Raw genomic sequence first — 27033 nt, forward strand, 5'->3', positions numbered from 1 at the left:
ACCGTGTAATATCGTGGCACAATATATCATTACACCTCTAAAATTGTCTCTCCCCATTTAAAAAAAACAACAGAAAAAGTTTGAGAAACACTGGGCATTAAAGTGCAGTATTCTTCTTTTGCCAGCACTTGATAGAACTGTCTGCAATGTGAGTGTAGGCTTTCATTTCACACACTGTGTAAAAGCCCAGAAGAACATTATTGCTTGCATACTTGTAGTGTGACATAGGCAGTGCTTGTAAATATGTGACATTTGTCACAATTTTCTTCTATGCACTCTGACACATGATCTCTAAACTGAAACTGTGGAGGAGCACCTTTTGAAATGGGAGGCTTGACAGTTAAATACTATTTAATGTTCCTTATGGCAGTCAAAGTTAATAAGTTGCAATGACAAATTAGACTGTTTTAGTGAGGAGCTTGAAAATGCATGCAGTTTATGTTTTGAATGTACGGCGGGAATTTTTTGCCATTGACCTCTCTGGTAATCAATCATTCCAACCTGATCTCATAAGAATTCAACACAATAGTACAAGGTGGTGAATTCATACCAATTCAAAATCAATTATAAATCGGACGACTTATACACTCACCAATAAATACGCTTTCCTCATGTCATTGTAGTTCCCAATGTGCCGTTTTTTCTTTGTTAATCCAAAACAGAGTTTTTCATAACTTTAACCCCTAACCCAAACCCCATCCCTAAATCTAACCATGTAAGTGTAACATCTTACAGTACCCAGAGTGTAAACATAACCATGATATTAACGTTAAAAGCCCTGATGAGTAAAACGGAGGAATGCGACACTGAACAGGTTCGGAACGCATTTTCATGAAGCGTATGTGATTGGTTGATGTGCAAATCCTACATTTCCATACGAATGAAGTTGTACGTATTGGTACAAATTTGCCACCTTGTAGTATTGTGATGAATTCTCATGAGACTATGTTTAACTAATGCCTTATTTTGAGCAGTAAAGCTCTGCCTGTGATGATATTGTAATGAGTACATTATGATCATCCGGTACAAGGATAGGTTTAAGGCGCGGTGACCTACATATCAGAGGCCAGCTGAGTCAAATCAATTTGTACATAATTCATTTTAAGCCTCTTGACTTTAGTTTCAATGGTGAGTTTCTTTTGTATGTTTGGAGACAATAATCAGGTTTGTCACAAAGTATCATTTCATTTTTGTCTCCGATTTATCTAGAAAGTCTTGCGTTGTTTTCAATGTTGAGTGCTCTTAGTATGAAAACACCCTTAAGGACCTGGTATTCTTCATATGAAATTGAAGAACGAATGGGTGTGACGTAATTTAGATCAAAATCTGGCCAAAGCATGCAACTTTTAGGATTTCTTCTAACCGGCTGCTAAATACCTTCTTACTGCCATTGGTCCACATCACCGGTAGGTGTGAACTGAAGCTTCACCTACTTTGTTTATGTTGTTCAGACTGCCAAGAGAAACACACTGGCATGCAGAGTTATTAGCGAGCTGGTGTAAATGTACCTACATCTGTAAGATCGTTTGTGTAGAGACATTTTCCAAACCATGACATGCAATTATGTTTTGTTTAATTAGCTTACAAAAGGAATTAAATCTACTCTTATATTCTGAAGGGCCCATTCACTTATTTCACTTATGTCCTATCTGCAGCCGAAAGCCATTCACAAATCTCCCCAAAGTGAGATATGCCTATCCTTATTCTTTTGTCTGTATTCTGCCCATTAACACTCATTTATACACCCACCTTTGCAGTAGTATCAGTGTCATCATAAATGACAATAATCAGCACATATAACTGCTGCGAAATCGTTGAGTGGTTAAAAGCATCTTTTACGGACCACATGCAAGTTCTTCTCATAGAATGAGGCATGGAGTCATTGATAACACATTTTAATGTCACATTAGTTAAGGTTTTACATGGCTGTTTAGAACTTCTTTTTGACTATGAACGAGGAGGAAGGACTTCTCCGGAAGTATATCGGTTCCTTTGAATCTATAGCGGGAAACATACAGTGTGACCAGTGTAGTCTGATTCCTGCATGAATTACACTTATGAGATGGTTCTTTTAAAGTTGCAGTATGTAAGATTCAGAAACCCTTGTTATTAATGACACCTGTGGCCATTAAGTGAACTGCAGCCAGCTACCTGTTGCTTCCTCTCGTGCACACACTCCATAGGGACACGAGCGAGTGAGCATCGACCAAAACAATGACGTAACGTACAAAGAGACAGCGTGATTCACCGGCATCATGCTGACAGATGAGGTAGCATAATTAAAATTATAGTTATGATTGTTTTACTACAAACTTTGAGACTGTATATTTGACTCTCCAGTGCTGGAACAAGGCTAAAACAAAGTGTGGATATAGGTCTGACTATGCGAGACTCTAGTTTGAAGTAGTCACTTTTCTTTGCATGATACATTGACTGAATATATATAGCCTATGTCGGAGTTCAATCGCTGTTAGCTAAATGTGGTGGATGATGACAGTAGCTATTTATAAAATAGTCTGTACATTTATAAATATGTTGACACAATTCAGTATTGATGTGATTCAATCACAATTGTCATTTTGATATATCAATGCGCTATTGTTTGATAATAATAAAATGTATATATTTTCTGTATAACCAAGTTACGTTACACTAATGAATGGGTCCTTTTGCGTTATCTTGAACATTGTCTAGCATTTATTTAATGTGTTATTGTAGTTTAGCTAAAATTACACACATCAATCCTTATGGCACTATTTTTCACATGCTTTGCAGTTATGTAAGCTTACATGTCCAATAAGAAGAACGCCAATTCAGGGTCTGTTTTGATCCCCAAAACCGAACAAAGGTCTCTCCAGGAATCAAATGCCCTGCCGATATTCACTGTAGTTTTCACTCGAACACGATCACGTTCCCACTTAGCCAGACGGGATTCAGTAGATAAATGTTTTTTTTGTGTTTTTTTTTTTGGCTTTCTCAGAGTTTGTGTAGGAGTCGGTGTTTTGCGTTTGCTGGATTCCATCTCTAACTTAATGTTACCTAGTGTTGCAGTTTGTTGTCGCTGTTAAATAGCATAAGAGAAGCACTGAGGCAAAGCTCTTGGCAGCACGCATAAATGTCGCATCTTTTGGATTTTCCCGGCAAGTGACATGCTCCCTTTGCATGAAAATCTGTCTACTTTTGTACTGAATTTTGCCATTTTTCTGAATAAATTATTGTGATTTAAATGTATCTGCCTGTTAGGCCTACGTATTTTATATGCTTAATAAATGATTAGGTTTAGGAGTAGTGGGATTGGCTATATATATATATATATATATATATTGTTACAAAAATTATTGCTACTATAGATGAATCTACTAGTTACATTTTCTTATATTGTTGAAAAGGGGTTAATGTTTAGAGTTTGTGGTAGGGTTAAGAGATCTAAAATATCTATAAAACAGTAAAAATTTACAAATATATTTATAATCTATTTGTGAATTCAAATATTTTTGTAATGTACTAGTCAATATTTAACATTTCTAAAGAGGTAAACGTGTACACATTTATTATGTTTTAGATGCTTTCAAATGTCCATATTGTACGTTTTAGTGTTTATCCAAACATATATGTTTAATTCGTACAAATCTTTACATACAAATAGCTACATATATTAATGAGATCAGGCTGGAATGTAGTACATAGCCTATAGGAAACATTTATTCTCTTTTTCTTAGAGTTTACTTTCATGTTTGATTGTCAATTTAAATCTATATTTATATATATACACACACACACATATCTTTGTATTGAGATGTTACATGTAAGGCTGTAAAAAAAACAAATGAAATTCAAATATGGAATTTAAGATAAAATGCACATTGAAATGCTAGAACTGTGCATTCTAATCTAAAAAAGGGGAATTTCAGATTTGCTAAAGAAGTCTAATGCAGCGCAACCAATGAGGGCTGGGCGATATGCAAGAGATATGTTTGTGATATTTTTATAATATATATATCAGATCAGTGACTATTTAGCTTTATTAATTTTACTTTAAAAATTAAATTAATTTATCGCAACATGAAAATTCAAATTGCACTTTAAATAAATAGAATAGGCAATTAAAATAATGATGTGGTCAAAAAATTGTGTACACCACCCTTCTATTTGCAGTCATGAAAGTATCCATCTACAACAAGTGGAAAATGACTAATACAAATTGAGATCTAAAGACAATTAAATATGTAAACATAATAAAATAATAATGATATTAATAACTATTGAAATACAAATCGATTTTAGATTCAAGGTGAACTTGATTAGGTTGTATACAGATGAATAGGCTATAAAGTGAAACTGCAGAGTTGCGTTCACAATGCATTGAGTACTCGGTCAGCTTTAAATATTAGTCTAGTAAAAACGCTACTCGACCATTGCAATTTGATTTTCCTTTGTGCCTTTGCCTGCCATGGGCAACATTGAAACTACTACTCTCACCTAAATCTTGCCGTTAGTTCACCCAAAAAGAAAATTCTGCCATTATTTAAAGTGATTGAATCGTTTTGGGAGGCTTTCTATAAAGGATGCACCGAAATTTCGGCCGCCGAACATTTTTGGCCGAAAATGGCACTTTCGGTTTTTGGCCGAAAGAGAAAAAAGGCCGAAATATGAGCCGAAAATATATACCTCCTCACTCCGCCCCTTAGCCCACTACCCAACAAAGGCCGATCATGTCAGCGGTGTGGAAATTCTTAGAAGTTTCTGATAAGGACATCACATTTGCGATCTGTAGTGTTTGTTCAGCAGAAATTTCAAGATATATATATATATACAGAGTACAACAAGAGATTCTACATGAAAGCGCCCCGATCCACAGCAGTGCCACAACTAGCGCAGCTACACCATAACTTGAGACGTATCTAGCTGAACTACCCATCGCCAGAAGCGACAATCCCCTTGACTACGGTCGCATAAACAAAGACCGCTTTCCTTTGCTTGCGCGGATTGCACGCAGGTATTTATCTGCCCAAGCACCAGCACAGAGAGCGAGAGACTGTTCAGTGCAGCATCTCATGTTCTTGATGAGCTTTCAGACGGGAGAGACTGTCAGAAAGTTTAGCAACTTTTGTTCTCGAAGAGAATCCTGTCACTTGTACTTAAATAGAAAGTGGTCCAATATGATGTGTAGTATAGCAATTACATTACACTTGTTCTTCACTTGAGGATACGTCTGTCGTTTACGGTTGAGGTTGGATTTAATTCTGTTACTGTTGTTTTGCCCAATAATTTTCACTTAAAGTGGACATACGTTTAAAACAGAATAGAGGCCCTCTGCCATTCTGTGTTCTCTGCCTGTTGTTTTAATTAAAATGAATATTTAAACTTTTTGAAAGATGCTACCTTTTGAAATATGCTCATATCAATATGTTAATTACTTGACTGTTGTTTTGCATATAATAGTTTTCTGAAACTTTACATTATTTGGATAATTGTTAATAAAATCTGTAAAATTTGATTTTTACAGAACTGAATGAAGAATAATATTTAATATTGTTTAAATATATTTTTTGTCCAATTTTGGTGCGTTACTTTCAATAAAGGTGTGATTATTTTATTGGTTTGTTGTTTTTCAATTCAGATTCATTAAATTCATGAAATTATTGAAAAAGTATAATATTAATACAATTATACACAAATAAAATATATACTTTTTTGTAAAAAGTACATTTCGGTTTCGGTTTTCGGCCAAGTGCATCCTAGAGTTTCGGTTTCGCCCAGAATTTTTATTTCGGTGCATCCCTACTTTCTATGTGTAACTTAAATTCTTAATTTCAAGAAATCGATTACTAATTTTATTTTATGTGTTCGTACGTTGGCTTCAAAATTTCTCAATGCACTTCCCTAATTGCCAACGTTATTTTAAAAATCTGGATCCAATCTAAAATTCGAACACATTGTGTTCTCAGAATCAAATTTAATTCAAATTTTTGTAATATTTAAGGTAACAATTTTTTTACTTTGTTTCTCATGCCAGTTGACAGCCCTAGTAACAAGTTCCTTGTGTGTTCTCAGATTAAAGGACTACAGCAGAATAAGGAGATGACACTGGCTAGTAACCGGCTTCTGGCTGAGCAGAACCTTCAACTCCAGCCCAGACTAGACCACCAAAAGAATGAGCTAACCAAACGCTACCGGTGCCTACAGGAGCACTTTGAGGCCTGTCAGCTGCGCAAGTCCTCTCTAGGTAAAAAAATGAGGGGAAATGGTTGCAAGTTGTTTCTACTCTCTTTTTCTTTTCTTCCTGGGTCCTTCTGTGTAGCATATGCCCCTCTCACACTTACGTAAGTACGCTTTTAATCACACACCCTTTGTGTTGTATGTTGTTTGTGCGCTGTGATCCTGTTCTGTATGTTATTTCAAGAGGCCATCGTGGATAGGATGTAAATCTGTGAACCTGTCCTCTGTTATTTTACACTTGATTTGTGCATATTGACTTCATCATCTGTTCCAGCTATAAGATAACTCCTGAAGGGCAGTTTTTCTGTTTTTACATCATTTTCAGACAACCTTGTACAATAGAGTCTTTACTCTGTGCTTTACTTCCTATAATTTTCTTCCCAATGAAAGCATTAGGGAGAACTAAACAACAGCATATGACCATGTCACAGCTGAGAAGGATCTGTGACTGTAAAGAGAACAGTGAACTGTATTCACTGTGCTTCCACACCCTTTTGCGCTGTGTGTGTGCTGGTATCATGAATAAAATGCTGTCAATGATTAGCCTTTGTGACGCAGTGGTTGCTTGGAAGCTGATCCAAACAGCATACCAACATGCGTTTCATTTTACCCACTGTATACTCAATGTCATCTGGCTTTGCTTTTGACTTATGATGTATACATGAACTTGAAGTACATTTTCAAAGCCTGGCTATGTCCCCTGCTCTGGGCTGGATATAATATTTAATCTGTGGTGTACTGTAGTGCTGGGTGATTATATTGAACATTTATGATATATTTGTGACTATTTTGCTGGCAATCAAAAATGATACAACATTGTGAATGTCATAATGATTTTGCTGCTCTTTTTGTGGCTATTGAGTCTCAAAATAGTATGTGAAATTAGACTCATTTCGTGAGTATGTGAGCATTTTAGTTAATATGTTTAATCCTTTAATGTATATCTGTTCATATATATATATACTAAAACATATATATATTTAGTGTATATATATACTAAAACACATATACTAAAATGTTAGTTTAGTAAAAAAAAGAAAAAGTTAAATGGATATATATATATATGTAGGTGTAAAATATGATTTTTTGTTTACCTACAAATATGTATGTTAATACTTTTTAAATAATATTACTGTGTATTTTTATATTGGTTCTTCTTGTTCTGTTATATTCTGTTTTTTGAAAGCGATTTCAGAGCAAATGCATAAATATTGAGATATTTTAAACAGGGTCTGAAATTAACACCGGCAAGTGCCAAATGTGTGTACATTTTCTGATTGGCCAGTGAATTTTGCAGAGTCACAGGCCACTTTGGTGGGTGTATGTAAAATAGTTTTACACATTCTAGTTTTGTCCTCAAGGGGGCTTACTACAGAACAATCAGTAACACAGGTGTTTACATCGAACGGTTCTTATTAGCACATAGTCCCGCTGCTCATCAATAGTCTCAAACACTGTGTGTCTGCTGGTGCATGGTGAGCGAAGGTGGATTCAGTGCTTTTAATCCTGACTTCAAATGATTATTGCACACATTCTTTGTGGCAGTTCTGTGGCTGGGTAAGCAAATGTTTAAAAATCAACACTGTTTGTATACTTTGGGCATTTGAATATGAAATTGGTATTTTTTCCAACTGCAATCATGCATAATTAAGATGACATCATTGCTTGTGTACTGAAAACTTATTGTAGAATATACACACTGGCTTTGAGTATTTCAAACTAACCATGAAGCGCCAGTTCTTTGGTGAGGAGAGTGGGGCTGAGCGGATTTCGTCTACGCCAGTGGACACTTACAGTTAGCAGTACATCTCGATGCAAGATGAGAGTTTGAACAGGAGCATTCAAGCATTCATCGGGATGAAGGGAAGACCACTCATGGATTTACAGTGGATGTGCGAGGACGTTTTAATTACCCACCACAACACATACAAATTCCCTGGTAATGATTGCATTATAACAAAACAGAATGATTTTCATGACATTCGGTTTTGTTAATGGTTCTTGTACTTGCATTATTCTGGTGATGCGGACAGAAAACTGGACTAAAATACTCCGACAGTCTTTCCTGTGTTACTATTAAGAAACACAGCAACACTCCTACTGAATCTACAGTGCGAGACGAGACATAAAGCAATACCAGTAGACCGAATCGCAAAGAAATTACTCTTTTGATCTGGCTTTTTTTAGTGACTCAAAAAGTTTTATAAATCCGTTGGAGCTGTATAAATTAAACTCACTCCAAGTAAACCAGGAATTGCTACTCCGTTGTTATGAGAGCTACTTACTGCTCGTTAATATGACTACATGTACTTTAAAATGTAAATGTAGTTTTGTTGTAATAAGTGAATAATCTGAAAAATTATTCTAAATGGACTCTGACAATTAAATATTTTATAAATAATAAATTAATACAATTCTTTGTTTGGAAAAAGTTAATAAAGCATTTGTAACGCGGAAGCTTCAGACATACACTCAATCTCAAAATGATGGCTGCACTGACACACACACACACATGCAGGCTCGTCTCTGTCTCACTCTGAGGTCTGGCAACTTTTGTTTCCCCCGTCTCTCACTGTGAACAAAGAAAAAGCATTTACCAGCAATTCAGCTCAGGTAAAAACCCTTACCGCTTCCTCTCTCCCAAAACGAACGCTCGACCACGCCTTCGCCGCCACAATATTGTTTTGTTTTCTTTCCTAAAATGGAAATAAAGTATAAGAAAAGAAGTGTATATATAGTGTTGAATTTCAGCACTTTTAAAATCTGGAATTAACTACAAAGAAATTTATGAGATCATCTGCCCTTTGTAGGCACTTTCGTTTGTGGACAGGGGTCATCATGGGCAACCTGACTCTGCGATTACACAGCCCCATATGCAGTTACACTCGTAACCATCATTCAAATTTTCTGTGACTTGTGCCACAGTAGACCTTCTGTCAGTTTGGACCAGACTGGATAGCCTTCATTGTCCTTGTGCATTGATGAGCCTTGGTCAACCAACACCCTGTCGCTGGTTTTTGGTTTGTCCCTCCTCGGACCACTGTCAGTAGGTACTCACCACAGCTGACCGGGACCACAAGCTTTGCCATTTCGGAGATGCTCTGACCCAGTCGTCTGGCCATAACAATTTGTCCCTTGTCGCTCAGGTCTTTACAACTGCCAATTTCTCCTGAATTTAACACGTTGACAATGAGAACAAATTGTTTGCTTGCCTAATCTACCCAGAGCTTGACATGTGCCCTTGATAGGAGATGATTAACGTTATTTGCGCGCTCTCTCTCTCTCTCTCTCTCTATCTCTATCTCTCTATCTCTCTATCTATCTCTCTATCTATATATAGGAGGGGTTTTATTTACTTTGCAATTCAAGCATATAATGGTAAATAAGGCAAAAGTAATGAAGCTGGGCCTTGTCAACGTGGAAAAACAGCACTTACCAAGGCCACACCTTCCTGTGTCTAAATCAAACCAAAATGTCTGACCCATTTTTTAGGTTTAGTATTTATTTTAAAATAGTATATTAGTATGTCATCATAGCTGATGATGCATACTATCAATCATTAAAGGTTTTCCTGTCCTGAAGATCAAGGTGTTTGCTGGCCTTGAACATCATTTTTATATCTGTCTTGGCTATTTTTTTCATATTAGCATACAATCCATAGCAATAAAAACAAAAGGGTTTGCAAAAGTGACACACCGTCGTGCAACCAAAAATTTTAGAATTTTGTCACATTCATTGACCAATGTTCATTTCAGACAGATGGGCCCAGGGCTCCAGACTGTAACTAAAATGGTCGCAAATGCGACCAAAATTAATTTATTGCGAAATATATTTTAAAATCCAGTCGCCATTGGTGACATTTGGGTTGTTTGCGTTCATATGTGGTTTTATCAGATATCATCTTGTGAGTTATTGAATACATCTATACAGCACGCACCATCAGTGTGTCTCGTGCTTCTTTTCACCCGGTCTGTTGTGGGGACGAGCTCGCTGCACCACATGCAACAACAATAACAAACCCAGCGCGAGAGAGTCATGTCCAAATTATTATTTTAACCGGATCTTTTTCATCAATCACCTGAAAAGAACTAAGGGTTTGAACTCAGGAGCTCAGTTTATAGCAGTTTGAATCAGATTCACTTTCTCAGCGAATCAGCCATCAGTGAGCTCACAACTGGGAGTGCAGACATTTCAAAATAAGAGTCATATGTGTATTTCGGGCTTCTTTACATTTAAAGGTCCCGTATTGTGTACCACTTTTTTTTCTTCTGGTGATTATTGATTGGGATCGGAGTAGCACATTAAACTGCATCTGGGATTTCATTCAATTTGCACCATTGTAGTCTCTGTGTCTGGCCATCTGGTAATAGTAAAAGACTAAGGCAATTTTGTAAAACAATTTAAATACTGTGTGTGTGTGTGTGTGTGTGTGTGTGTGTGTGTGTGTGTGTGTGTGTGTGTGTGTGTGTGTGTGTGTATTAGGGCTGCACAATTTGGGGGAAATGTCATATTGCGATTATTGTGGTTAGTATTGCGATTATGTGATTTGTGATATAATAAACAAATGGTATCATGAGTCAACTTGCTTGGTTATCAAGGAAAATGCACAAATAGATTACTGATAATGCTGAAATGTGTATTTCTCAACTCAAACATACAAACTAGCAACAACAACTATAAATGCACTGTGTTTTCAAATTAAAATAATATTTTTACTAAATTAAATAATAACTTTGCATTACTGCAAACTTGTTATTTTCTCAACATTGCACCTAAATAAAATAGAACAAATTTTCACAAAAATAAGATTGTCCAAACAAACAGGGACATTTAAGCAGGATGTAACATGTACTTTGTATAAACTGGATATAAAAGTGTGGTTCACTCAATCAAACCACTAAAACTGTTGTTGTTGTTGTGTGTTTTTTTTTTTTTTTTAAATGACAAACATTTTACTTCCAAATTCTCTTTCTAAAATGTTTTACTTATCTTTTCCAGTGTGTGGATAATTTTCTAAAATCCCACTTTGCTAGCAGTGCTTCATGTCTCTTGCCAAGCAGTGCATTATGGAGTCAGTGATTTCTTTATATCTCTGTGAAGACTTTTCATATAGTACTAATCTGGGCTTTCACCATCATGCATTCATCATACTTTTCTCTGTGCTGTTTCAGGTGCTGATATAAATTTGTCGTGTTGCCATGTGATGTAGCAACTTTAATTTAGCAAATTTAGTACAGTACCTCTCTCTGCTCAGTGTCGGTTATCTTAAAGCCAAAATATCGCCATATAACCAGGGTTTTTCGTGGCTTAAAATGAGGCGGAGGTGGTACCATACTGATGTGACGTTAAAAACACGGAACGCCCGTTTCACACATACTCCGTGCAGTGGCGGATTTAGCAAATTGGGGGCCCAAGGCGAAGGTACATTTTTGAGTATTAAAGCTCTGTGAACCTACCGCATGCGAGCTAGCAGTGACAAACAGGTAATCTGAAGAACTTTAAAAACACATGGTGTACAATAACGGTTTTGAACTACAGTATGATGTAGACCAACACAGACATCAAGAATCAGCATATGAATCTCAACAACGGTGACAATCAACAAAATAATCAGATAAAATTCTGAACATCACAAAACAAGCTACTAAAAAGTTGCAACAATAACAAAAGCAAAAATAAAAGCAGATGATAATAATAATAATAATAAAGAAAATACCAAAGGTGATGATACACAGGGCAACTTTTTGAGCAATGTTGCCGTCAACAGGCAACCAGATGAGACACAGGGCCTACTGACTCGATCTAAAATATCCAGATAGAAATGTATTGCCCATTTTCAATGGGAAAGTGCCCAAGCAACATTGCTCAAAAAGTTGCCCTGTGTATCATCACCTTTAGGCAATTCAGCATAATTTATTCATGCTGCAATGTATTCTGGGAGATATTGATGAGTTTTGATTGATGGCTCCCATCATGCACTGCACTTATATCATCACAGTTGTTGATAATGATTCATTATGCTGAATCTTGATGTCTGTGTGTGTGTGTCTGAAAGTTCAAACCTTCATTGTGCACAATGTTTTACAAATTCTTCAGGTTAACGTTATCACAACATATGATGGATCACATGCTGTAGAATCATAGGGCTACTACAATTACATTAGTAAAAAAAAAAATGTTTTACCGTAGAATTTCACAGGTTGACTCACCAAAGCCTCCTCATCGCTGTCAAAATGGCCATCACTGGACAACTCTTCCTCAGTGTCAACCTCGATAACACTGTCGGTGACGGCGGCGCAACAACGCCGATGTCCTCTTCAATTTCTTGGTTGACGTTATCCTCACCTAGCACCACTTCACAGCTAGCTGCTGCTGTAGCAGCATGTTCAACTCGTTGGACGTTTTTATTCCTGTCTGTATCTGTAACGTTAGCCGTAATAAAGTGTGTCATCTTTGGCAGCGTTGCCAAAATACTTAACAGCGTCTTTTCGCTTTTTTCTTTTAATTGAGCCGCTTGGGTACCTTCTTTTCATTTTCGCGTTTAGACTCGTCTTGTTTCGTCTCTGTTTGTGTACATCCCTGTCCTCCTGTCACTGTGTGTTTATCTTTTCATGGCGACATCGCTACGGACTAGTCCATTTCATTGTGAAAATAGGGGGTGTATGTGTAGGGACAGATAACCATGAACTGGACATTTTAACCAGTACTTCAACGTTTCAACGTATTTCATAAGAATGTTAATAAAATGTACTATGCTTTTGAAGCGTTCATGATGATAAGGGGCCTTTAATTTGATTATTTCTTATTATTTGTTTTAGGTTGGTTGGGGGCCCCCCTACTTCGACCGCTGGTCTGACCGCACATTTCAGTTAATGTGTTCTACAGTTACTAAATTACAGGGTCAAGAAAAACAAAAAAGAATGATTATAGTCCCAAAAGTTGCAAAATGCCATCCTATATGATTTTTTACCCTAAAAAAAGACAGAGTGAACGCAAATGCGTCTCATTCTTCTCCTTCTTAGCAAACAGATATAGCGCGATAGCTTTTCTTCAACTCGAACTACATGTAAAACAAAGAATCACAATGATTAAAATGAATTTTCATACTGTTTCAATGCCTTAAACAATCTCAAATTTAATGTTTGGGTTTAAAATCAAAATTCCTTACACATTTTTGATTTTGTGGCACACAGAAACTGCGGATCAGTAGCGCACTGCAAACACAACATGTGAAAGCACTATAGCGCGTGCTGCTCCTGTACCGTATACGTACCGCATACGCACTGCACACAGAGTATGTGTGAAACGGGCGTAAACGTTGGCTTTGCATTAATACACTACTAATGACCTGGCAACTGAATACTAGTGTTAATTTTGTCAGCTTTTTTTTTATTTAGTCTTAGTTAGAGATGCAGCGATTGCAATTTTCTTGGCCGATTCCGATTTTTTGCAAGTGTGACCTGCCGATACCGATTTTTTCAGATTTTCTTTCTAAGAACTATTATTGACCGCATATACAAACAAAATCTACCTTTCTTCAATGCAACATTTTATTTTCATAATAAAATAAATTATTAAACATTACAATGTCCCCCAAACTGCACTAAGTTACAGGATCTTCTCTCACTTAAACAACTCTCAAAATAAAGTGCTCTGTGACTGGAAAAAGTTAAAAATAATAATGTCATTGAAGATGTCATTTTCCACTATTTTTATAAATGGACCTTTTTCTCTTTATTAGGCTACTCGTCTAACAAAACAATTCCAAAGATCTGAAAAACTGAAGTGTCCAATACGCTCAACTTATGTTAGATGTCCACATATCAGTTGTAAAACTGAGCACTGCTTCGGGAACGGCTTGTAACCATACCTGTCAACACTCCCGTTTTTCACGGGAGTCTCCCGTTTTGTTATTTCTCCAAAAAAAACTCCCATAATTTGTATGGCCCAAAGCACGTTATATGAATAATCACATCAATATATTATTCCAAGGTGGTCCAGTTGCCAGATCTTGAATGAAACGCATCCTACTCACACAATCAACACATCATACACATTACAAATCATTTGTCTCCTCAACCTGGCAACCAAAACCCATTTGCGCTGTTGATATCTGCGCAGGTAGTAGATGCGGGATGTTAAATCAAGCATCACTGGTAGATGGGAGGAGAAGACTCAGCTGGTGCTCCGATGAAAAAAAAACAAAATATACGTATATGTACATTTAACAACAGCTGGATGGAAGAATTTAATTTCATATCCCGAAGCCATATCGACAATGCCCACGCCTTTTGCAATGTGTGTCGCACTGATTTTAATATCGGACACGGTGGGACAAATTACGTTACTCAGCACATTAAATCACAACGGCACAATTTGTATAGTATTTAGCCTGCCTCTGCCATCCAGCACCCCGATTCCCCTCTCCCAGATTTGTGTACCCAAATGTTGACAGATAACAGGCTGCGTGTGTGACATGACACAAGATTAAAGAACTCTGGCAACGCGACGTCGGAAAGTACCTCCTACTCTGTATCGTGGAAATGTATTCGATTTCTGATCCCTCTGTCCTCAACTATGGAGAACAGCTGGTCATTCAGGGCCATGAATTCATCATAATTGCTTTGGTCTTTTCGCTGCTCATTACAAGGAATGATAGGAGAGGCTGCTGACTTATGGCTGGCTCTGAGCTCTGGCTAGCTTTAGCCGCTTTCCCTTTTTAGCTTCTTTTTTAAAATGGGCATTTTCAGCTGGGTGATGGTGTTTTAAATGTCTAATTAGGTTTGTTGTTCCGAAAGTTATTTTGGTGGTTCCCCCGCGGTTTACTTTGGCCTTACAATTATTATACATTTCGAACTTTATGTATTCTTCACTCACAGTGAAGATCTTCCATGCCAATGACATGTTTACGTGCGGCTGTGACGTTATTGCCTGGGCCGCTGGCAACAAAACGGACCAGCTTGGAATCGGAAAGACGTGAGGCTGAACCAGCCGAGCATGTGGAAAATCGGCTAATTCCAGTCCCTGGCCGGTCGATCGATGCATCTCTAGTCTTAACTAAAAAGGACATTTGACACAGGATTTTTATCCTATTTTTATAAAATTTTCATTGCCAGTTTTGGAGTTTGTGTTTATTTCATGGCACGCTCCCGTATTATATGAACTTTTAATTATTGATGAAATAAAGATATATCGGCAAGCTGTGATCTGTGTTTGTGTTGTTTATTCTGGCCACCAGTGTCGGTCTGCTCGGCATCCATCTTCACCTTATTTCCACGCTGCACACCAGAAACTCACATGACATGACCACACGTGCCACTCCCTAAACTGAGACTGACTGGTCATCTTTTTGTTAGCGGTGTAGAAAATGGGCAAACAGCTCTCGGAGAGAATAAGCTGTCAGGTCCACATATGCACTTATTTATTTAATAAAATCGCAGCATTTTGCCGTCATATAATCGCACAGGCTGACATCGTGATTACGATATGATTAATCGTGCAGCACTAATATATATATATATATATATATATATTTGTTGTATGCAGTCCATCGATTTCGAAGATGACGTCATTTCTAGGATGCATTGTTAGAATGTTGAGGCAACCGCTGCTGTCGGCGGTGCCATTGAAGGTGGCTATGAAGCCCAATCCGGGAGCCACATGTGCTGCCGCAGTAGGGACATGTGAATGCTGAGTATGAGTATGGATATAGTTGTGGCTGTGCGCGTTGGTGTCTGTGCTGATGCAGCTCAGTTCTGTGTTCTGTAATTCGATCTGTTGGGCCCCCAGATCGCATGCGGAACTCCATGCCTGACGGTTGGCAGCTGTTGTTTCCAGGACTCCATGGTTGATGCCACAGCTTTTCAGGGTCTCCTTGAGGTGATCCTTGTAGCGACGCTTCTGACCCCCAGGTCTCCAGTTGGCTGCGTATATCTGCCCATAGAGGACTTGCCAGGGTAGGCGGTGGGAGGGCATGCGGATAACATGTCCAACCCATCGCAGTTGCCGCCTAGCAAGGATTGCCTCCATGCTGCTGGAGTTGGTGCGCTGTAAGATGTCCATGTGGGGGATTTTGTCTTTCCATGTGACTCCTAGTATACGCTGGAGGCATCTGATGTGAAAACCCTCAAGACACCGAACATGCCTGCGATAGGGAGTCCATGCTTCTGCACCAAACAGCAGGGTGGAGACGCAGACTGCCTGGTAGACGGCCGCTTTAGTGAAAGTACGTAGATCCTTATTAGCAATGACTCGAGATCGAAGTCTGCCAAAGGCAGAGGAGGCGAGATTTATGCGTGCCTGGATCTCGTTGTCTATGAGGCAGGTGGGTGTTAGAATGCTTCCAAGGTAGCAGAAGTGCTGAACAACCTTTACTAGTGTGCCATGAATGTAGAATTCAGGGGGTGTGGGGGTTGGGACCGTGGTCTGTGCAATGATCTCTGTCTTTTGGATGTTGACATGTAGGCCACAAGCTTGATACACTGCGCATACAACATCCAACGTGTGCTGCATTGCGGTAGGGCTGTGGGCTAGGAGGGCACAGTCATCGGCATATTGCAGTTCATGAATTGTGAGGGCGGTGCACTTGGTGATGGCTTGCAGGCGGCGAAGGTTAAAAGGTTCCTGTCCAGACGAAACTGTAGGCAAACACCCTCGCCGGGGCTGAGGGAGTTGCGGGAGAGGAGGGTAACTGCTGCCAGGAAGAGGTTGAAGATCACTGGAGCCAGTACACACCCCTGTTTGACTCCTACCTGCACAGGAAAGGAGGGGATTGAGATGTACCCACAATCACACGAGCCTGCATGCCAACGTGAAACTGTTGTAGGATGGACAGAAATCTTGGAGGCACCCCAAACTTCTCCAGAATGACCCAGAGGACTTGACGGTCAATGGTGTCAAAAGCCTTTGCCAGGTCGATGAAGGCAATGAACAGGTCTTTGTTCTGTTCTCTGGCCTTCTCCTGCAATTGGCGCAGGACAAAGATCATGTCGGAGGTGGACCGATCCTTCCTGAAGCCACACTGTGACTCAGGAAGTATCCTTTCTGTGATGCTCTTGGTAAGACGGGGACAGCATGACCCTCGTTAATACTTTCCCTGCCACAGAGAGCAGGGATATGCCACGACTGTTTCCACAGATGGACTTGTCACCCTTTTTCTTATGGATTGTAACAATGTGTGAGTCTTTCCAGCCTTGTGGAACTGTTTTTTGTGCCCATATTAACTGGATGAGTTGGTGGAGGGTTTTGGTGAGCAAGTACCCGCCATTCTTTAGAGCTTCTGCAGGGATTCCATCAGGACCAGCAGACTTATTGTCCTTAAGGCTTCGTACTGCTGTGAGGACTTCTGAGAACCTGGGTGGGTCATCAAGCTCATGTACAGGTGGAAGCACTGGGAGGCACTGCAGGACACTGGGGTCAGTCGGATTATTTTGATTGAGGAGGGTGTTAAAATGTTCAGCCCAACGCTCAAGAATGACTTGTTTGTCCTTATGCAGTATTGTGCCATCTGCAGATCTAATAGGGGTGATTCTGCGTTTTTGGGGTCCATATAGTGATTTTATTGCATCGTAGAAAGCTTGAGAGTTGTTGGTGTCCGCATAGCCTTGGATTTCATGGGCTTTCCTAAGCCACCAGTCATTCTCCATTACGCGAAGCCGGCGTTGCACCTCAGCATGGATATTGATCCAGTGTGAGCGCAGAGAGGGAAAATGTGGATTGGAAAGGTGAGCAGTGAAGGCTTTACGCTTCTCCTCCAGAAGGTTCATTATTTCGGGGCAGCTGTCGTCAAACCAATCCTGGTGACGTTTGGAAGTGAAACCAATTGTGTCAGTAGCGGCTTGTTGTATAGCTGAGCTAAGGTTAGCCCATATGCTTTCCACTGTATTGTGTAGGGGATGAATGAGAATGGAGGACAGGTTATTAGCCAAGCAGCGACGGTACAATGCAGTGATGTCAGGGGATTTTAGGGCTCGGGAGTTGAGCCGTCTTGAGGGTTGGTGCCTAGTGTGTTGAGGTCGGACCTTTAGGTGTATCTTGGATCTGATCAGCCGATGATCTGTCCAGCACTCCGGACCACGCATTGCTCGGGTGATGGAGATTTCATGTAAATCTTGTTGCCGGGTTATAATGTAGTCGAGTAGGTGCCAATGTTTGGATCTGGGGTGCATCCATGATGCTTTGTATTTGTTTTTCATTTGAAAAGTTGTGTTGGTTATGACCAGTTTGTGCTCGGAGCAGAGGGAAAGGAGTCGCAGGCCATTCCTGTTTATGTTGCCTAATCCATGTTTCCCAATTACCCCAGACCAGAGCATGTTGTTGGTGCCTACTCTGGCATTGAAGTCTCCCAAAAGCACAAGTTTATCATTGTGAGGAACTTTGAGGAGAGCTGTGTCAAGAGACTCGTAAAAAGCGTCTTTGATGCTTTCTTCAGCATCCAGAGTTGGTGCATAAGCACTTAGCAAGGTTGCATAGCGACCCTTCGCAAGAGGAATGTGCCAAGTCATCAGCCGCTCACTGATTCCCACAGGAGATTCTGGAATGTTCTGGAGCAGTCTGCTTTTGATAGCAAAACCTACTCCATGTAGACGGCGGGAATCTTCTGGAAGACCCTTCCAGAAGAAGGTGTATCCTTGCCCGACTTCTATTAGCGAGTCCTCTCCTGCGAACCGGGTCTCACTCAAAGCTGCAATGTCAATGTTGTATTTGTTAAGCTCGCTTGCAACCAGGGCAGTGCGTCTGCGGGGTCTGTCAGTTCCATTCTGCACATCAAGAAGTGTGCGTACATTCCATGTAGCCAAGATTAATAGTTTAGATTTAGATTTATATTTTCGACCGCGTAATGGGATACCTTGGCGACAGCGGTGGGCCGCCCAGGAGTGTTGGGAACAGGCAGTGTTTGGGTCACCTTTTCTAGACCCTCCCCCCGGCAGGGGGTGAGCAGTGCGAACCCTGAAAAGGGCTGCTCAGTCACACAAGAAGCTGCCGAAGGTGGACGCTGTTCCCTGTTCCAGCCCGTCCACACAACGACCATCACGCTTGTGTGCCTCCGTGCAGGGCTCAGGCTAGAGGCTGCCTGTCTGATCCAAGATCTGCCTCCGTCACATTTACCCTGTCGCCGAAGGACTTGTACGGTGAAATGACAGCATACGCAAAGAGTGGATTTAATGTGAAGAGAGGGGTGCGCAGACCCTGTCTCCACATCTTCACTCCAGAATCCAGTTTCCAGTGGCAGGAGATGAACTCTAGACAACCGGATGGACAGTGGAATTGCAGGGGGCTGCCAGGTCTCTATCTGTTGAGCCTGCCTCTCGCGTGTCCCCAACGCGGCCTTGTCTTGAGGAGACCAAATGCTCACGGAAGACGACCCACAGAGCAGTGGAGGCAGCAGTCTTAGTTGATGGCGGACTGCACTCGCCATGTCAAGGAGTATCATTGGCATAAATGGAGTTTTTGCAGCGGATCTAGTGATGCCACTCATCTAGTCCCTCCATACCTGATAGACCTCCGCTGTTGGTCCATGGCTACTTATTCGACTGGGGACCACCGCACGGAGCCCCCAGCTTATTTCGTAGCTTACCTTCATATCTGAAGGATTGTCCATTATCCGCCACCTATGGACGTGGTTGGTAGCAGTCAGCTCTGCCCCAACATATATATATCTCACACACACACACACACACACACACACACATATATAGATATGAGATTAAGCTTTTGACACTTTGAGGGACTTGTTCACAACTATTAAACAAGGTGAAAACATTTACTGATGCTCAGACAGCAATATGCATACTATACTTTATGTAATTATCTGCAATGTAGATTGTGAAGAGCAGTATTAAATAAACAAAATATTTTATCTCTTATATTTGTATAAATTATGAAATTGGTGTGAACGTTTGAGACAAGAGGAAATGCAAACTTATCTTCTCACTAATTCTGTTTATTTAACCTCTGATTAATGGTTTATCAGCTGTCTTCCTTTTCTTCAGCATTCTATCTTGTTTCTGAACAGCAATCTAAATTGAGCATTTCTGTGATTTGCAGACTAAAAACAGCCATTTGGCTCCTTAAAGTTTCAGTTTAGGAGCCAATGGCTCCTTAATAATTTTTTTAGTCTGGAGCCCTGAGTTGTACTATGATATCTGGAACCCCCTGTTGTCCAGTCAAAGCTGAACTATATGGTGAAATTCACCCAGTTGGTGCCGAGGCAAATTTATGGCATCCACCCAAAGTCTCTGGGATTTATCTTGCCAATTTTGTGTGATAGCTTCTTTCAGAAATACATTTAGCATGGTAAACATCCTAATTATGGAACAGATTTTGCCCATTTATATTCATTTCCACAGTGTGTTAGCACCTTAACATGTTTATTACCTTCTCAGACTAAAGCAAGTGTTCTGAATTGCCACATTATTATTGTTAATTTAAGGAGATATTCTGTCCATCCCTCATCCCATTTCTTTTTTTTTTTTGTCTACTCACAGACCACAAGTCTGGAAACACTTCCTTGGACACATTGCTTGCTCTCCTACAAGCAGAAGGGGCCAAAATTGAGGAAGAAACTGAGGTAACTTGTGCTACATTTACCAACCACAAATCTTCAATTGTTTCAATACTCTTTGTAGTTGTGGTGGATTGCATGTGTGGGCTGATTCATTAGACTCACATGACATGACCTGTATGCTATAGCATGGGAGTGATATTTTTTTTTTTTTTTTTTTTCTTCATAATCTTTTCCCCTTTTTTCAAATCAGAATATTGCTGACACTTTCCTTGATGGCGCAGCCACTCTAGACACATTCATTGATGAGTACCAGAGTAAGAGGAAGCTGGCACACCTTAGAAGAGTGAAGATCGAGAAGCTCCAGGAAATGGTACTAAATGGTCACCACATGGCCTCAGCAGCCCCTCAGCCCTCTCGATCTGAGGACCTCCCGTCCAGGCCAGCTGATCTCCAGAGAGAGGTCAATGGATCCCCTATGCCGATGCCCCGCCGGGCTCCTCCTCTCCCTCCTGTTAAAGTTCCCCCAAGTCCTACTATCCAGCCTGCTGCAGCTGTCACCTACCCCGCTGCCACTCCATACCCCCCCTCCTCTCCATACCCTCCCTCCACTCCATACCCTCCTATTCCTCCCAGAGTCGGAAATCCACCATCTAGTCTTAACCAGGGATACCCCAGCATGTATATGCAGCAATACCCCCCGACTGTCCCCCAGAGACCCCCACCACGCATGGCACCCCAGCCAGGCTTCATCATTCAATGAATGGGGCCTTACGGTTTATAGAGAAGGGACAGTATAAACACTGAACATTCATGTAAGACTTTTGTAAGTCCTTCAGGCTGAATATTATAAAATATTGTGCAGGAATATGCCAGGATGGAGTCTTGTCATGACAAATTAACTAGACATTTCTGCTATCAAAGGCGCATCTTCAACATGACCTTCAATTTGCACTTTAGACTTTTTATTGTATTGAAACAGTCATGGCTGGCTACAGAGTGTTGCTATTCTTGTTCTGATTTTTGGGCTCCCTTCAGCAGCATTAGATCAAGTCAGATTGCTTAGTCAATTTAAGTTTTAAATGAGCCACAGGGGCTTCCATACATTAGGTTAATATAAGTGAAGATATCAAAATTCAGGATCTGGTTCTGGTTCTGTCCTCTTAGTTATCCGGTTAGACAAATATGAGAAGCTGCAATTTAATGTTTTGATTTGTGTTTGAGTTGTATGTGATCCAGTCAAGTTCATACTAATATGTAAATTCATCTACTTTAATTTCTTCTGGCATTTCATACATGAAAAAGCTTTTTTAACATTAACAATAGTGATGCCTATGCAAACAAACTGAAAACGGACTGTGTTGAGTTTATGGAGGGAACCAAAACAAACATTTTTGCTCTCCAGATTATTTCAGACATGCAGCTAAATATGTTATTTCACTGGAACCAGTTCTTATAAAAGTATGTGTGCTTGTAGCAGTAGAGAACAGGGTGATTTGATACCAATTTCTTTAAGAAAAGTCAGATCATTTGAGGTAAATGCTGGTGAAATAATTTGGTACTAATTTGGTGGATGAAATTGGGTGGTGGGAGCTAGTAATGCCTTATGTGTCTCAGATGTAAGCAAATTCATGCTGATGGAGGGAGTTAATTAGATCAATTTTGGAATAAGTGGAGAAAACAAAACAAGCGAATGAGTTATCTTTAGTAAATGTGTCATGTGTGGTGAGTATGAACATTTGTGAGGCATATTACCGTGCATACTTAAACTAATGCTTGATGCATAATTTACCATTTTAATGTTTATAAATAACACTAATCCTACATGTACTTATTTTTGCCATCTGGTGTGAAGTTGTTCATTGAAGATGCTCATTATTTCCATACCACACATCTTAATTGACTTCAAATATTTTCAGCTAATATAGACATATCATTTTAATACTTCTGACAAATTTTATGTAACTATTGGTAAATTTGGAGTTTGGATGTACTTATGTCAGGTCTGTTACATATCTATGTCTTGTTCTCCATCCATAATCTATTGTATAACCATTGCCCATGCCTTTTGTTTTCACCTTAGGCCTATATATATATATATAATGCATCTTTTGGGTTGGTATTGTCTGTGTGTGTCTACCACTGAAAGAGCGACTTTGTGCCTAGGCTGGGTGAGCTGAGGACTTGTTATTGAGGTGACCAATGTGGTGTGTGCTTCATGTGCCTCCTTACTTTCCCGCTGTATAGTAAGTCATTTAAAAACTCCAGAATACAGAATATTTTCAAAAATGTGCTGTTTATACAGGTGCACCCTTACAAGTGTCCTTTTATCGAAATATCTTATGTTTGTTTTACTGATTAGAGCCATAATTATGTCTCACGTTCAGGAACTTTTCATGAGGAAGAGAGTAACTTTGTCCTCTTTAATCTCAGTTGCTGCTACTTTTTTCTGTCAGTAACATTCATTTAATGAGCCGAGACCAGATCTCTTACAACACATTAATATGCAGGCTCTGTTTGAATTAAATCACTCCACGTTTGTCAAAATGTGGGTATCTGCTTTATCTTGATACTGATGAGCACCAGATCTAAGGGTAGAATTATTTGCATACTATATGAATCAAATTATTTTATGTCTGGTGCATGACATACCTGTGAAATACTGTACTATGACAGGCTTGCCAATAATCTGGATAAACCAGTTTACTGTCTTGGAAATGTTTGTATGTATAGACATGTTTGAAGTGTCTTAGAAATAATAATAACTCTTAGGTTTGTAACTGGTAAATCAGCTGAAATATAAATGTTGGCAATATAAAATTTCGTTTTTTATTCTCCAATTGTTACATAGACTATGCTGTGCTAGTTATTGCCTATTAAAAGTAGTAGAAATGGTAAATGGAACTGAAATTTCTATTTTAAAGACAATAAAAGCATGGAACTGACATCTCTATTTTAAAGACAATAAAAACTATCCCATCACTTTATCATGAGTTTAACGTTTTTATGTTTTTATTTGTTTGTCTGTTTGTTTTTTTATTTAAAGAATAAAGCTGGTTCCATATATAACTTGGTGTAATGTTGACTCCCCCTATTGGATGCAATTGTAAGTGCACAATGACCCTTCACTGTCCTCTGAAATTTTTGGGGAACTTTAAATGTAGTGTTCAATTTAAATTTTTAACCATATATATATATATATATATATAAAACATTTTAAGAAGAGGAATGAGTCGAAATTAACTGGTGTGGCAATCAACATTATGCCACAAATGCGATCGATTGAGCTTAACTTGTATTCAACCTGGAACATTCCTTTAAATTTAGCATGGGACCAGCGCCTCCAAGGCAGCTAAAATAGCTGAGCATATCCAGGGTGGGGGACCATCTTAAACCAGCTAAGACCAGACAACCATGTTAGGCTGGTTTTAGCTGTTTTTCAGCAAGGTATTCAATGCCACTAGAACATAGAAAAGAGGTATTTATACCTAGTTACATTATTAATATCACTAAAAATGCCAGATAGCATTTTACATAGGAATAGCAATTCCTTTATGGCGTTACGTGTTTTCAATTTTTTTCTTACGAAACGTTTAGCAGATGATTCAATGTAATTTACTGCAGTAGAAGTCCCCCCCCAATGTCGGATAAATTATTCGAAGGTTATTTGATATTTATATTAGAACATATATCTATTAAAATAGATTTCCTTAACTTGTGATTCCAGAAATGTCTAGAACTATATTCTTCATAAAAAGCAAGCTTTTGAAGGGAGTTATTACATTTGTAGCATTTTCAGTTAATTTAATTATAATAATTAGATTATAATTTTTATATATCACATTTTGACATAAGACATCTTGAGCGCCCCCGCCGCCCCCTAGTGGGTCCTGCCCCCCTAGTTGAGAACCATTGATTTACAGCATGTGTTTTTGTGTTTATTGTATTTGCCTAGAATAAGTAATAACTGTAAAACGCCGTTGTGTGCTTGTTTACGTTTCAAAATATCATCCTTAAAACAATATATCACATTAAAAACATTTAACCATCTGCTTCGCACGTGTCAAACTTTACGTGAAACGTCGTTCCTACGTCAGCGCGTCGCGAGCCACAGCTACCATAGACATTATGTCTATGACAGCTACCGCCATATTGCAGGAAATCCGCCTTAGGTTTGGAGATTACCGTTTAATCTGGGGGACTGGGAACGAGAGTGTGATTGGAAGTTACTGCTAGCCATATGGTTAGCTCGAGTGGGAGGGTAGCTTGCTCAATCGCTGTTGTCACACGACAGGACATATGTTTATTAAGGCAAATTGGCGGCGTTTGGGACGTTATTATTATTTTAAACTCGAGTGTGTAGCGAAACTGGCGAGTTGACGTTCTGACTCTGAAAAGTGGAAAATCGGATTAACGTTCAAGATTGCGCACCAAACCCTAATAATCTTTTGTCGCTGGCTCCTGTTGAGACGAGCCGAAGATATATGATAGAGAGAAGCTGATAGCTAGATAGGTCCATGTAAACTGGAAAAGACCGATACCGGGCTCTATTGTAGTAGTTCATCAGCGAGAATCGGTGATTGCTTCACATTTCTGTTAGCGAGGGAAGGCAATCGAGTTGGTGTCTGTTGGCGGTGGCCAGGTTTTCGTGTTATTATGTTGCCCTGTGACCAGAGTTACTAACTGTTCAGTTTAGACTAAATTAGCTGTATCGGAGATTTATACCTCTCCGGTGATCTGCATTTGAACAGATTTCAGACGCATCGGAGTAGCTGGCTACTTTGCGACCTTCTTTTTCCCTGACTGGCACAAGAAAACACTGAGAATATTTTGTACACATTTACTGGCTAATATATCCTGACTGAACTGTGCGAGGATGTCGGCTAAAGAACCGAAAGAAAAACTGTCGACCACTGAACGAATCATTAAAAGTAAGTTTATTTCAGTTTGTGTATGGTTCAAAGCATCATGAAGTGCATCTATGTTCTGTCTCAGTACTAGACAGGGGTGTCTAGACAACGCGTTTGCCAGGTTAGTTATTTTTAATTGACACGGTGGTATTTTGTATCTTAATTTAAATATTTTTTTAACAGTTGTTCCAGTTGAAACAGGATGGAGAGAAATGAAAAGTCTCCCAGACAGGAATGTTATTTTAGCAACCTCTACATTGCCCATCCCAGTCTTGCAAGCAGCCTTGTTGACATCCAGTCAATGCAACCTTATTGTTAATAAATTGAACCGTGTGATCTTGGTATGAGCCTTACTGAAGTGACAATTAATTGTCTTATTATTTGATAGAACTCCGAGTAGAACATCATTGCATTGCACACACTCAATCTCTAAAAAAAAAACTTTTAATAATAAAAATATTTGGACTATTAAGTAAATGATTAATCAGATTGCTCCTTACAGTGTAAAACTGCTATGGTTGCGCTGGAGCTTGGCCATGACTGAAGGTGGGAGTGACCACTTATTCTGACTCGTATGTAAAATAATACTACTATGCACATCCAGTGGGTTATTTGCACATCCAGTGGGTTAGTTGAGCATCATTACTTGGTATTAACAAGTCAGTGGTAAATATTGTCACTGGTTGGTGAAAAAAAAGAAATAAAATTGCCCAACCAAGGTCTTCTCTGTTTTTCCTTTTGTCTTGGGTGTCTTGCATAAATAATGTTAAGACCCTGGGAAGTATTTATCAGCCAACCGTAGCAGGGACTCATAATGATTTGTCGTATAAAATATGTTGAGTAAATTAGAGGGAACACACAAGCTTCCCATTACCTTTTTGGATAAGCTTTGGGAACTTTCAGGGTGTGGAGCTGGACTCCTAGTGAAAACTATGTGAATTAGAAGGGAAACTCTTCATATCTCAGTTTTAAAAAGTAATGCTGTATAAGGTAGTTTATGACATGTTTGTTAAACTGAAAATCCATTTAACATTTTAAGTTGGCATTACAGATTTTAGAATGTTTTACATTTTAAATAGCCTGGATGAATTTGAGAATTTGGGGGATTCTGAACAACTGGGTTTATCCAGTCAAGTCATACTGGATAAACACAGCCAAATTAGTCTACATTTGGAAAGAGCTCTGCATTCACTAACATTAAAATTGTACACTTGCTGTGAGCATTTGCTCATATTTGAGTCATTGCACACCAGATGTTACACATGTATAGTGTCTCAGAAGCACAGTGTTTATTCTGCATCTCTTAGTTAATGTTTTGACAGACTGTAGCAATGTAAGTAAGTGCTAATCTTGTTGATGGCCACTTCTGCAGTCTAACAGGAATTGGACAGAGGTACATGT

At 39.3% G+C, this 27033-nt stretch overlaps 2 protein-coding genes across 3 annotated transcripts in view; both read left to right on the forward strand.

Moving 5' to 3' along the window:
* Nucleotides 1-23732, forward strand: part of vps37ba (VPS37B subunit of ESCRT-I a) — a 30170-nt gene extending 6438 nt beyond the window's left edge. Inside the window, exons 2-4 of the mRNA XM_052101877.1 lie at nt 6055-6226; nt 20706-20788; nt 20976-23732. Coding sequence (XP_051957837.1) covers nt 6055-6226; nt 20706-20788; nt 20976-21485 — 765 coding nt within the window. The 3' untranslated portion in view covers nt 21486-23732. The remainder of the gene's footprint in view (nt 1-6054; nt 6227-20705; nt 20789-20975) is intronic.
* Nucleotides 23733-24890: 1158 nt separating this feature from the next.
* The window catches only part of ppp3cca (protein phosphatase 3, catalytic subunit, gamma isozyme, a), a 50629-nt gene continuing 48486 nt past the window's right edge, over nt 24891-27033 (forward strand). For both annotated transcript variants that reach the window (XM_052107559.1, XM_052107568.1), the window contains exon 1: nt 24891-25653. In XM_052107559.1, the coding sequence (XP_051963519.1) occupies nt 25599-25653 (55 nt within the window). In that variant the 5' untranslated portion in view covers nt 24891-25598. The remainder of the gene's footprint in view (nt 25654-27033) is intronic.

The sequence above is a fragment of the Xyrauchen texanus genome, chromosome 3 (genome assembly GCF_025860055.1).
Source record: "Xyrauchen texanus isolate HMW12.3.18 chromosome 3, RBS_HiC_50CHRs, whole genome shotgun sequence".
Classification (NCBI taxonomy): Eukaryota; Metazoa; Chordata; class Actinopteri; order Cypriniformes; family Catostomidae; genus Xyrauchen; species Xyrauchen texanus.